We start from the raw sequence: 13,838 nt of genomic DNA, 5'->3' as shown, positions 1-13,838 counted from the left end.
CACCCTTATTGGTTCATCCAAAAATGATACTTAGGAAATATTACGAATCATCCCTTTACATGAAATAATATTGCTAGTGCTTATGATTGGCTTCCCTATTTCTATTCCATTCTACCATTGAAGTTGTCATACCCATTATCTAAAAACCTTGCACATGTGCAATGTTGGCCACTATTTTCTCTTACCTATTGTAACAAGTTCATTATGTTGGATCTTCAAATTAAATTTTTTAACTCTCAACATGGAATTTTTAATTCTGTGTTTTTCATGTCACACATTGATCTAGCTGTATATGAACTGGCTGTACTCAGTTTTAGGAATCAGACAATTTTGAAGACTCTAAATGTTACAGTCTTTTTCTGTAGATAGATGTAAGAGCATCTCCAGCCGTTCGCCCCCCCCCCCAGGAGGCATAAAAATCGCCCCCTGGGGCGAGCTGGACAATCGGCGCTGGGGGCGGTTGGGCGTCCAGTCGTCGCCCCCAGGTCACCCCCAGGCGCCGAGATTGGCCCAGTTTTCGGCCCACTTTCGGCGAATAAAGGCCCCATATGGGCGAGAATCGGCCCATATTCGGTGTGGTTCGTTGTGGCTCGGCGTTCAATTATGAACACAATTTTTTTATCACATAGTTCATCACAAAAAATCAAATAGTTCAACAAAATAGTGCAACAACAAATAGTTCAATACAAATTATATAGTTCAACGAATAAAAACTCATATTTCATCACACGTCGAGCCCGGCGTCGCCCTTGAGCCTCCATAGGTGCTCCACCAGATCCTGCTGCAGTTGATGATGCACCTGCGGGTCTCAGATCTCCTGACGCATACTGAGGTAGGCAGTCCAGGTTGTCGGTAGCTGGTGATCAACTTTGGCTAGAGGACCCTGCCTGTAGTATGGTTCAGTGTCAAACACTGGCTCTTCCTGCTCGCTCTCGATGGTCATGTTGTGCAAGATGACACAACAAGTCATAATCTCCCACATTTGATCTTTCGACCAGGTCTGAGCAGGATAGCGGACAACAACAAATCGAGATTGGAGCACACCAAAAGCCCGCTCGACATCCTTCCTGCAAGCCTCCTGCACCTTGGCAAAGTGGGACTTCTTGCCTCCTGGCACAGCGTTTGAGATAGTCTTCACAAATGTAGACCATCTCGGATAGATGCCATCAGCTAGGTAGTGCCCATTGTTGTAGTGCCGCCCATTGACCTCGAAGTTCACCGGAGGAGAATGACATTCAACAAGCTTGGCAAAGACAGGGGAGCACTGCAACACGTTGATGTCATTGTGAGTTCCTGGCATACCAAAGGAGTGCCAAATCCAGAGGTCCTGTGCGCCCACCGCCTCAAGTACCACACTGCAACCGCCTTTGGCGCCTTTGTACATCCCCTGCCAAGCAAATGGGCAGTTCTTCCATTTCCAATGCATGCAGTCGATGCTTCCAAGCATCCCAGGAAATCCTCTTGCTGCATTCTGTGCTAGGATCCGAGCAATGTCTTCCGCATTGGGTGTTCTCAAGTATTGCGGTCCAAACACTGCCACCACTGCCCGATAGAATTTGTAGAAACACTCAATGCTGGTGGACTCGGCCATGCGCCCATAGTCGTCGAGTGAATCACCGGGAGCTCCGTATGCAAGCATCCTCATCGCCGTCGTGCACTTCTGGATCGAGGTGAATCCAAGTTTGCCGGTGCAATCCTTCTTGCACTTGAAGTAGCTGTCGAACTCCCGGATGGAATTCACAATCCTGAAGAATAGCTTTCGGCTCATCCGATAACGGCGCCGAAATGTTTTGTCGCCGTGAAGTGGAGCATCGGCGAAGTAGTCGGAGTAGAGCATGCAGTAGCCTTTGAGACAATGCTGGTTCTTTGCTTTCACCCGCCCCGGCGCCGAGCCACCTCGCCACGGCTTTTCATTGCTCGCCAGCAGCTGGGCGAGGGTGGCGAGCACCATGAGATGCTCTTCTTCCTGGACGTCGGCCTCGGCTTCCTCCTCCAGCAGCGCGGCGAGCACTTCCTCGTCATCCGAGTCCATCGCCGAGGCAGGCAAATCGCCGAACACCTTGCGCCCGGTGGGCGTGTACCCCGCCGCTAAACTGCCCCTCCGCGGCCGGAAACGGCAGCCGGAATCGCCCAGCTGCTGGTGGAGGGGCTGCCTCGGCGAATCTCTGCTATTTTTTCGGTGGGGATTGGCTATCTAGCGGTGAAGGGCGGCGGGCGGCGCCGGGATACAGCTAGTGGCGGCCGAGGGTGCGGGGGGTGGGAGGCGAGTCGGGGAAGAAAACTTGACTTCGCCTGACGGTGTGGCCCAGCTGCGCTTTTCCCTTGCGCCGGAGCCCCCGATCGCCCCCCAGTGCTCCGGATTCGGCCTGTGACCGCCGGGCCAAAAAACGGGCCGAACCGGCACTTTTCGGCGTCCTGGGGGCGCGACTGGGGCGTTTTTTTGGCGCCGGTGCCGAAAAAGTGGCTTGGGGGGGCCTGTTGGGGGCGCGGTTGGAGATGCTCTAATGTTTATGTGGCAGCAAGTGAGAATCTTTTCCATCTGCTAAAAAAAGTAAAGCCGTATGGTATTTCTCAGTTCAACTTCTGTATGATCTTTAGTCTATGGTCCTAGCCAGATAAAAAATGTAGTTACTCTATTGTTGAGTTAGTGAAGGCTATCCTTTGAAGTTTGAGTTGTTGGATATGTGAGAGAAAACATGCATGTCGTTATGTTGTGCTCGAAGCATTTATTACAGGGTCACTAACAATCATGGAAACCCTTCTCACATGTTTTTATCGAAACCCATTTTTCTTGGCGGTGCTAAACATATTGTTCATCATCTGAAGGCTATTATGTGTATAGTTTTGTAATTTGATTGTTAGCACTTTGATGTTTCTACAGTGCCAAAATGGACATACTTTATGTTCGACATGCAAGGCTAGGGTGCACAACCGTTGCCCTACGTGCAGACAAGAGCTTGGCGACATCAGGTGCTTGGCATTGGAAAAAGTAGCAGAATCACTAGAGCTTCCCTGTAAGTACTGCTCTTTAGGTTGTCCAGAAATCTTCCCATACTACAGCAAGATAAAACATGAAGGGCAGTGCAGCTTCAGGCCATATAACTGCCCCTATGCTGGTTCTGAATGTGCTGTGGCTGGTGATATACCTTTCCTTGTTGCACATTTGAGGGATGATCACAAAGTCGATATGCACAGCGGTTGCACGTTCAACCATAGATATGTCAAGTCCAATCCACGAGAGGTTGAAAATGCCACCTGGATGCTAACAGTAAGTCTCGTGGTACTCATTTTTAGACATCTTTGTGAAATCATTTTATTTTTCGATCCGAGGTTTGGGATGCTTTTCACAACCTTAACTTGCTGATTTGATGTTTCCGTTGAATCAGGTGTTCCATTGTTTTGGACAATACTTCTGCCTGCACTTTGAGGCCTTCCAGCTCGGCATGGCACCAGTATACATGGCTTTCCTTCGTTTCATGGGGGACGAGAACGAAGCAAGGAACTACACCTACAGCCTCGAGGTTGGTGGTAACGGTAGGAAGATGGTATGGGAGGGCACCCCTAGAAGCATTCGTGACAGTCACCGGAAGGTTCGGGACAGTCATGATGGCCTCATCATCCAGAGGAACATGGCGCTGTTCTTCTCCGGCGGTGACAGGAAGGAGCTGAAGCTGAGGGTGACTGGACGGATCTGGAAAGAGCAGCCCAATCTGGAGGGAACCTGTATACCCAACCTTTGTAGCTGAGGCGAGCAACGTCCAGCGATGAAAATGGTTGTGCTGTCTGGCTGGCTTGTTATTTATCCACTGACATGTCCTCTTTGTTTCGATAGTCCAGTGAGAGTCCCAGTGCGGTACTACCTTGAGCTTGAGGCAATTTTTAGAGGTGTAAAATGTCTTGTAAAGTAAGTAGTAATTGTGTATAACGAAACCATGAAACACTACAAGTTGGCCAATAAATGTTTTTAGAGGAAAAGGGCACAAAAGCCCCAGCTCCATTTGCATAGCAAAGAAAACCAGCGTCTCACATACACCAATTCCAGCACGCGGAGGACAGCTAACCACTGCCACAGCAAGAAACTATAGAAGAGAACACAAAGAAAACCAAACGACAGTCTGCATGCATGGGTAGAAACTGGGCGGAAGAAAGGTTCCTAAACATTAATTAAACCCGTTAACCGTCGCGCTAAGGGCGGTCGCTCGCGCGTGCTACGTCGGGACACATTTACTGTTGCTACGATTGTTCTTTTTGGGTGTATGTCACTACAATTGGTGAGTGTGCAGTTACCATCGATGCGTCACGATGCTTTTACTGTCGCTCGGATTGGCGGGCTTGGGGATTGAAGCCCACTCACGCGACCTCTCTCTCTCGTTTCCTCCCCACTTATCCCTCTCTCTATCCCTCAAAAACATAACGTATCCCTCTCCCTCCGCCTTCGCCGCCACAACCCCTCCCGCGGCGTGTCGCCCGACGCCGGCTTTCCCGCTGTGCCACTACACGAAGGCCTCCCTGTTCGTATACCCTTTGGCTTGCCACTGGGCTCTTGTTGTCGGGCCAAGAAAGTGGGTGACGGAGACTGCGTCCTCGCATGAGTGACCGTTCATGAGAGCATCTCCAACAGCCGCGCCAAACTAGCGCCGCGCCGTAAAATTCTTCGTTTTAGCGCGCGCAACCGAAATAGTTGCTCCAGCGAGCACGCGAAAACAGCCCGCGCGGCATATGTAGTTTAGCGCGGGGGGCGAAACTCAATCGCGCGCCGCTTATTTGCTGCGCCTGCTCCCGCGCGCTGTAATCTCGCGCGCTCGCTCGCACCTCCCATCCCCCATCCAGCCACGCCGCCGCTGCCGACCGCGCCACCCGGCGACCGTTCCGGCGCTTCTCCGGCCTATCCCCGCCCCGCGGCGGCTTCTTCGCCCCCCCTCTAGTCCCGCCGCCCCTCGCGCGCGCTGGTCCTATTGTATTGTTGAACTATTTGTTGTGTTTATTGCACTATTTGTTGTATTGAACGATAAACTGTTTGTTTGAGTTGTAATAATGAAATTGAACTATTTATTTTGATTTATTTTTGTTTGTATTTGATCTTTTTTGCTTCTGTTTTGGAATGCATATGTTATTTGTGTGAGAGTCGCGCTGCATTTTAGCGCGGCTGCTGGAGCCAGCGCTGCGCGCCGCGCCAAACCAGACGATGGGCGCGCAGCAAACCAGTTTTTTGCGCGCGGCGCGTTCGGCGCCCGTTGGAGATGCTCTGAGGAACTGGATCGGAAGCAGTTCGCGGTATGTACGTCCTTGATACACCGCCGGAGTCCCTCTGTCAGCCCTTTGTGATGGCTTTGCTCGCTCTGTGTTTGGTTCGCATGAGGAAGCCAAGGATGGGGAAGCGGGGGCACAGGTGACCAGCGAACCTCATCGATTACTGTTGCGGTGGTGTTAGACCCGAATTGCAGTGCGAGGTCACTAGTCGAATTCAGAGTGGAACAGAGGAAACTCAGAGGGAAATCGCAGGGGCCAATTGCTAGGGTTTGCGCCGCCACAGCGGACGATAGCGAGCCAGCCGGAACACGACGGCCTAGGGTTCAACCCTCTACAACTTTTCTGCCCCAACTCGGGCTAGTCCTGGGCTTAAAGCCATTACAATTTACTGAAGGTAAAAACAGAAAGGGATAAGCGACAAGCAAAGGTGCCGGAAAAGTAACAGTGACTAGACGAAGGCCGACAGCCGTTGGATCCACGATCGACGACGGGGACGAGCTCCTCCAGGCGCGAAGTGGTACGCGAGCGGCTGGCTGTAGGATGACGATCCAACGACGAAGAATTGATCTTACTGTCTGAACTTCAGTCAGGGGCCTGACAATTCCCCCGGGTTGAGATCAGACGTCCTCACGGATGAAAGGCTGGAAAGACTTTTTGAATGAATCCCGAGTCTTCCCAGGTTGCTTCTTCAACCGGCAAATTCTTCCACTTAATTAGCCAGCGAACAATGGGAATTTCAATATCTCCTTGCTTGTGAGGGACCAATTTTCGTTCCAGTAACTGTTCTGGTTCCAGGAGGACTGAACCATCGGAATTCAACAGTGGTAAATTTGGATTTGGCACTGCTTTAGGACCCAGGTGCTGTTTGAGCTGGCTGACATGAAATGTATCATGAAGCTGACATCCCTCTGGCAAAAGGAGCTTGTAAGAAGCATGACCAATCTTCTGCATAACTCGGAAAGGCCCATAATACTTGGAATGAAGCTTCAAATGTCTATGAATGCTGAGTGAAGTGTGTCTGTATGGTTGGATTTTCAAGTAAACCATGTCACCAGGTTGGAAGGACCTATCAGATCTGTTTTTATCAGCAAAGAACTTCATTCTCTCCTTTGCTTTGAGCAATTGTTCCTTGATGATAGCTGCAGTAACTTCTAGTGAGACAAAGAAGGGGTTGTCAGGAGAGTCTATATCAGGAAAGAGGGCAACTTTAGCAACCATTGTGGGCTTTCTGCCATAGACAGCTTGGAAAGGAGTCATCTTATGTGCAGTATGAAATGAAGTGTTATACCACCACTCGGCTAGGGAGAGCCAATAGCACCACTTCTTCGGTTGATGGAAGACCATGCACCGTAGATAATTTTCTAGGCACTGGTTCACCCTCTCTGTCTGCCCATCCGTCTGAGGATGATATGAAGTGCTCATGTGAAGTTTGACTCCCAGTCTTTTAAAGAGATCTTGCCATAAGTGGCTGGTAAAAATCTTGTCTCTATCTATGACAATGACACAGGGAAGACCATGCAACTTGAAGATGTTATCAATGAATGCAGTGGCCACATACTTGACTGTAATAGGGTGTTTTAAGGGAATGAAATGGCTGTACTTAGTAAATCTTTCAACAACTACTAAGATCAGATCTTTGCCATTAGACAGGGGTAGGCCTTCCACAAAATCCATGGAAATGTGTGTCCAAGCAAATAATGGTGTAGGGAGTGGTTGTAGCAATCCAGGATACCTACAATGTTCTGGTTTGTTGATCTGGCAAACAGGGCACTCTTGAATAAAGTGTTTAACAACAGATTTCATACCAGGCCAATAAAACAGCAGTTTCAACCTTTGATATGTAGCTCTCTGTCCAGAATGACCACCCAATTCACTGCTATGGAAAGCCGTGAACAAATTTGTTTTGAGTGCTGGGGAGTTGCCCACAACAATTCTGCTTTTATATCTGAGAAGGCCTTGCTGGAGTTTGTATTTGGAGGAACTGTCAGAAGAAAGAGCTAGTTGGGTTAACAACTCTTTGCATTTAGGGTCATCTTTATAGCTCTCAATCACTTCAGTAGCCCATACTGGGTGAACAACAGTTCCAGTAATAGCATTAAGTTGGTACTTCACTCTGGATAAGGCATCAGCAACTTTGTTGGTTTTTCCTTTTTTGTACTCTATAGAGAAGTTGTAGCCCAAGAGTCGGATTAACAATTTGTGTTGGACTCCTTCAGTTAATTTTTGCTCTTGAATGTACTTCAAACTTTCTTGATCCGTTCTGATGATCAATGAGGAGGCAGCAAAATAATGCTTCCACTTCTTGAGAGCTTCCAAAATAGCAATGGCTTCTTTGTCGTAAGTAGACAATGTCTTAGCTCTAGGTCCCAAAGTTTTGCTGAAATATGAAAGAGGCCTCCCCTTTTGCATTAGTACATCTCCAATTCCATAGTTGCAAGCATCTGCTTCTAAAACAAAGGGCTGGGAAAAGTCAAGGAGGGCAAGCACATGAGCTGTTGTCATTTTCTGTTTCAAATCGTTGAAATCAGATTGTTGCTCCTCTCCCCACACAAAGCCATCTTTCTTAAGTGCTTGAAACAAGGGCTTGCAAATGTAACCATAGTCTTGAACAAATCTTCGATAGTAGCTAGTGAGGCCCACAAAGCTTCTTAGTTCAGTGACTGAAGAAGGGACTGGCCAATTAACCACAGAAGTGATTTTTGTTGGGTCAGTAGCGACACCCTCCTTACTGATGATGTGACCAAGGTACTCAACTTGAGACTGGCCAAAGATGCACTTCTTATAGTTAGCATACAACTGGTTCTTCCTCAGAGTCTCAAAAACTTGTTTCAAATGTTCAATATGCTCTTCCACAGTTTTACTAAAAATGAGGATGTCATCAAAGAAAACAAGTACAAATTTTCTTAGATATTTGGCTAGAATGGTATTCATCAACATTTGAAAAGTGGCAGGAGCATTGGTCAGCCCAAAAGGCATAACTAGATATTCATAGTGTCCCATGTGAGTAGCAAAAGTAGTTTTATGAATATCAGCTTTATTCATTCTGATTTGATGATATCCACTAGTTAAGTCTATCTCTGAGAATATTTTAGCTCCATGCAACTCATCCAGTAAATCCTCAATGACCGGAAGGGGGTACTTGTTTTTAACAGTTTGCTCATTAACTTTTCTGAAATCACTGCACAATCTCCAACTGGAATCTTTCTTCTTTACTAGCAAGGCCGGGGAGGAATAAGGGCTAGTACCGCCCCTTATTATGCTCTTACTAATCATTTCCTTGATTAAGCCTTCCATCACATTCTTTTGGTGATGAGGGAGCCTGTAAGGCCTAATGTTCACAATCTTTGCATCTGGGACCAAGGGAATTTTGTGATCACAAGCTCTAACTGGAGGAAGAGTTGTAATTTCTTGGAAAACATCTTTATACTCCTCCAACAGTGTTTGGATGTTTTTAGGTGGAGCTTGCTTCAAGGTTTCTTCAGGAGCAGAAGGTCTGATCAACAGATATGCTCCACCCACAGCATCATCGAGAACTCTATGGAAGTTGCAAGCACTGGTCACTTCCACATGAGAAGGAAGGGTTTCATCTAGCAATGTCACTCTCTGTCCATTTGCTAACTTAATTTCCATGTACATTTCCTCATAATCCATGAGTATAGGACTGACTCTGCATAACCAATCAGCTCCTAATATCATATCATAACCTTGCAATTGAAGAACTCTGAAGTCAGACTGTAATTCATTTCCTTGAATATTAAATGTACAGTCCTTGACTACACTTTCAGTCCATAAATAGCCCCCATTAGCAACCACCACTCTTACTTTAGTTGTAGGTTGCAACACACACTTAGCCCTCTCAGCCAAATTTGCAGAGATAAAAGTGGCAGTAGTACCACTGTCCACTAATGCCATTGCAGTGCAGTTGTTGATCTGAACAAGCTATTGTGAAGGTATATTTCTTGATGCTCAAACCCATTACAGCATGCATTGAAATTTGCAGCTGTTGCTCAGGGGGTTCAGGGGGAGGCTCATCCCCATCTTCATCATAATCTGTAAAATATATTATATCGGCATGATCTGGTATTTGAGTTTGGAGTGCTTGCACTTGGTTCTGCTGGCTCATTTTACACACTTTTCTATGTCCAGGAAACCACTTTTCATTGCATTTATAGCAAACTCCTTTCTGTCTGGCCTGTTCAATAACAGCAGAGGGAGAGATGTTTTGAGGTCTGTTGGGAACAAACTGCACTTGTCTTTTAACAGGTAGATGTTGTTGTTGCTGGAAACATGCCTTTTGGGGGCCTGAGCTTGTTCCAATCTCCTAGCCAACCAAATGGCTTTTTGCAAATTAGGAGGCTCATGACATTGGATATAATGTTGTATGCTGTCAGTGAGGCCAAATATGAAACTATTCATGTAATAAGAATCAGGCAAAGCTGGGTTATCTCTTCTCATAAGGTTCATGCTGTGTTCAAATTGTAGGACATATTCCTTGACAGAACCTGTCTGAGTGAGAGCATGGGAGTTTCTGACATTATCACAAATGGAAGTTTCTGAAAATCTATCTCCCACATATCTGCAAAATCGATACCAAGGCATTGTAGCAGCAATGTAACCAGTGCCTCTCCACCACTCCATTGCTGGCCCTTTGAGGTAAGAAACTGCTATTTCTGTTTTAGTTTCAGGTGGTGTCCTAGCAGCGTTAAAGTATAGATCCATGGTCTGGATCCATGAATCAGTGTTTTCTCCTTCAAACTCAGGAATATTCATCTTAGCAGGCTTTACTAATGTTTGGGCTTTTTGAGTCCTTCTGTGACCCCCATCGCAGATTTCTCCATCTTGTTCCAGATCTACCAGTTGATTATCAGCAGGAGCCTGCAAAACAGGTTCTGTTCTGTTCTCCTAAGCAACTGGCTGCTGCTTGGCAGCTCCAAAATTAGGATGCCTGTAGGGCTGCTTCTGAGTTCCATCTAAATTTAATTCCTTGCCAGTGTGAACGTCATGGAGTACAGCAGAGCCTAAGGCATTGGGTGAATGAACTAGTTTTGCAGGGTTTCTCAAGGGAGCTTGGGGAGTAATTTGGTGAACACTGCCTTGACCGGCTGGAGGTGTGTTCGGTGGTTGCTCCTTTGTGGTAAGGGCAGTAATGAGGTGAGTGAGGGAAGACTGCATCTCCAACAGAGATTTCTGCACATCTGCGAAGTTTTTGTTGACAACAGACTGAAATTCCTGAAATTCCTTTCTATCCAGATCTCTGTCATGCTGCAAGGCCTTGATGTCCAATTGAAGGGAATCCATTTCCAACTCCTAGTTACTTGGGATTCCGAAGGTTTGACCATCAGATCGAAAAGGTTTTACACAAAGCAAGGAGCTTCGACACCAATTCGAACAAGAACTGAACGAACACCACAAGCAGGGGATTTTACCACAGCAGAGCTGCAACCTGAGCTTGAAGTATACGTTCCTGCCGCCGCCAGCACCGCCGCCACGCCACGCCGCCGCTGGTGTTCCAGAAGGGTGGGTTGGGTGGGATTTTAGACTGGAGAAGAGTTCTGCAGCAACCACGGCCCAGCCGCTTCCAACACCCGAGCTGTCTACCGCCACCAACGCCGCCCGAGTACGCCGCCGCCGGAGATCAAGATGACAGAGGAATTTTACCAGGGCCAAGACCCCAACCTACTTCGATCCCGATCTCACACGCCTCCGAGGATCGCTGTCTCTTGATACCAATTGTTAGACCTGAATTGCAGTGCGAGGTCACTAGTCGAATTCAGAGTGGAACAGAGGAAATTCAGAGGGAAATCGCAGGGGCCAATTGCTAGGGTTTGCACCGCCACAGCGGACGATAGCGAGCCAGCCGGAACACGGCGGCCTAGGGTTCAACCCTCTACAACTTTTCTGCCCCAACTCGGGCTAGTCCTGGGCTTAAAGCCATTACAATTTACTGAAGGTAAAAACAGAAAGGGATAAGCGACAGGCAAAAGTGCCGGAAAAGTAACAGTGACTAGACGAAGGCCGACAGCCGTTGGATCCACGATCGACGACGGGGACGAGCTCCTCCAGGCGCGAAGCGGTACGCGAGCGGCTGGCTGTAGGATGACGATCCGACGACGAAGAATTGATCTTACTGTCTGAACTTCAGTCAGGGGCCTGACAGGTGGGAGCGATGCAGACAAGCGGTGGAGCGGAAGGGTGCGAGGGAGAGGAGCGGGAGAACGAAGGCAGAGCTGGTCCAGGGACCACACAGCCATGCTCTCCGACGTGCCCACTTCTTCCCCTTTGTCTTCCCAACATTTGTTTTCTTTCTCTTCCCCTTTGTCTCTTCTCCTCTGTTTCTCCCCTGATGCAGTAGACCATTAAAGATTTGGGAGCTACTCGGGGTTGGAGCAGCAAGCCATGGCGAACTACTTGGACGCGTGGACCAAGCACATGAATGGATAGAGAGAGAGAGAGACCACATAAACCAAAAGAGGTGGTAGCAGGCTGGAGGACATTGGTGTGGAAGCAGAGGAGAGGAAGGCAGGGACCGACCATGGCCGCCGAGGTGGTGGCGCTCTCGCCAGTGTCCCGCCCGCTGTCCCTCTCCTCCAGGCCCGCCCGCCTTCTCCTCCTCCCGCGCCCATCGCGTTGCCCGTCACGGCGTGTGCTTCGGGCCACTGCCGCCAGGCGCTCCTCCTCCTCCGGCTGCGTGCCACCGAGCAGCAAGGAAAGGTGCAGCAGCATGAGGACAAGGTGGTGAACGGCAATGTGCTCCCCTATTGCAGCATCAATGGCAAGAAGAAGAAGAACATCGGGGAGATGGAGCAGGAGCTCCTACGAGCCCCGCGAGTGCGTACATCTGATTCACCTTTTTCATGTCTCGATCGATTACTCTACTCTTCTACTACGATCAGAAGGCCATCATGTACAAATGTACTCTTGTGCAGTCCTCCTACTATGATCAGAAGGCCATCATGTCCAACGAGGAGTTTGACAACCTCAAGGAGGAGCTCATGTGGGAAGGCAGCAACGTCGTCATGCTATGTACGAGCTTACTAAACTGATTACAAACCTCTGTTGTATGATTGAAATTTCCAACTATTGTATGATTGAAATTTCAAACCTCTGTCCATTTTCCTGGTGTTTTCAGGCACCGATGAGTAGAGGCTGTTGGAAGCCTCCATGGCCTACATCGCCGGCAACCCCATCATGTCCGACGCCAAATTCGACGAGCTCAAGATCAGACTCAAGGTACCCCCAGCCTGGGATATGATTCCATAGCGTTTCAGTTTTGAATGAGATAAGGAAATGCCAACAAAAATTCAGTTAAACGTTCAAAACCACACACTGTCAGACATACTCTGCTCGTCAGGGTATTATGCTCCTCGTGTCCTCCGTGTAACGTAATGGTAGTGCATACATTTCAAATGATGTTCTCGTGATTGAGTTTTCCCTTCTGGCTGCTGCCTTTACTAGGAAGACGGAAGCGACATCGTGACGGAAGGTCCGAGGTGCAGTCTACGGAGTCGGAAGGTGAGTGTGATCCAAAATCATACAGTGGAGATACTCTGTTATAACATTTCCATTCTGTTATATGTTTGCATTGATTCACATTCAAGTAACCCCCCATTGCCATATGCAGTATGTCTGAAATTAGTGAACAAACCCACTTTACATCATGTGCCAAACTCTGAAATTAAACCACCAAAAATGCTGCTGCGATTTTACATTTATTTCACCACTCGTATATGGTAAAAGTAAGTTCCGGCCTCCTTGTGGCTCTACTCTGAACATAAAGAAACATGGCGCAGATTTACAACGACCTGACCGTTGACTACCTGAAGATGTTCCTGTTAAATGTTCCAGCAACTGTGGTTGCTCTAGGAGTATGAGTTCATCCATTCACATTCACTTCTTGCACACATTTCAAGTTGGCACAAGTCCTTTGGTTAATGGTTATTCTTGTTGATCTGCTGATAATACACTATGCCTTTGCCTCTTGTGTATTCTAACAGGGGAACAATGCTGATGGGACTTCCAAGATATAGAGAAATCAAATGTTAAAAGGAGGTAACTTTCGATCTATTTAGTGTATGATGTTATATGAAAGCCACATCTTTATTCAGAACCAATATCTAATTCTGTGTGTTCTATTTGTATTCAGCATATCAAAAATAGTACTATTATCTGAGTGATACTATCAGTTTGGGTCTAGCGCCGAACTCCTGCAGGCGTAGTTTAGATATCCATCTCTGTTTGCTTTATTTCACTGGATTTCTTGCCGTGTTTTTTTGATTGGAAATTTCTTGCCGTGTTTGCAAGATTTTCTGGGTGTATTTTTCTTTGCAAGTGCACATGAGATGTTTGTTGGAATGTTTGTGTACAAGTATTTGGTAGTCTGAAGAATTTAGCACTCTATAATATTTCATGTCCATTTTTCAAACATGCAAAACTCAAGCCTATGCACGCTGGCTCCATTTATTTGCACATTACAGATTCCTCAAAAGGAGCAGAGACAATACCCTGATATGCATTTTCTTAGCTATTACCATGTAGTTGAAGTGAGCGTTCACTTTTGCCTAATCTATTTATTATATGAAGTTAAGTTT

The 13,838-nt window shown here is 47.4% G+C and overlaps 1 protein-coding gene and 1 pseudogene across 1 annotated transcript in view; both read left to right on the top strand.

The window, feature by feature from the left end:
* The window catches only part of LOC119267149 (E3 ubiquitin-protein ligase SINAT5-like), a 41,842-nt gene extending 37,845 nt beyond the window's left edge, over window positions 1-3,997 (top strand). Inside the window, exons 2-3 of the mRNA XM_037548490.1 lie at window positions 2,882-3,268; window positions 3,387-3,997. Coding sequence (XP_037404387.1) covers window positions 2,882-3,268; window positions 3,387-3,746 — 747 coding nt within the window. The 3' untranslated portion in view covers window positions 3,747-3,997. The remainder of the gene's footprint in view (window positions 1-2,881; window positions 3,269-3,386) is intronic.
* Window positions 3,998-11,715: 7,718 nt separating this feature from the next.
* Window positions 11,716-13,228, top strand: LOC119352556 (annotated as a pseudogene).
* Window positions 13,229-13,838: the final 610 nt, after the last annotated feature.

This window comes from Triticum dicoccoides, chromosome 1A (assembly GCF_002162155.2).
Source record: "Triticum dicoccoides isolate Atlit2015 ecotype Zavitan chromosome 1A, WEW_v2.0, whole genome shotgun sequence".
NCBI classification, from domain to species: Eukaryota; Viridiplantae; Streptophyta; class Magnoliopsida; order Poales; family Poaceae; genus Triticum; species Triticum dicoccoides.
This window is presented reverse-complemented; position numbering and strand designations above follow the sequence as displayed.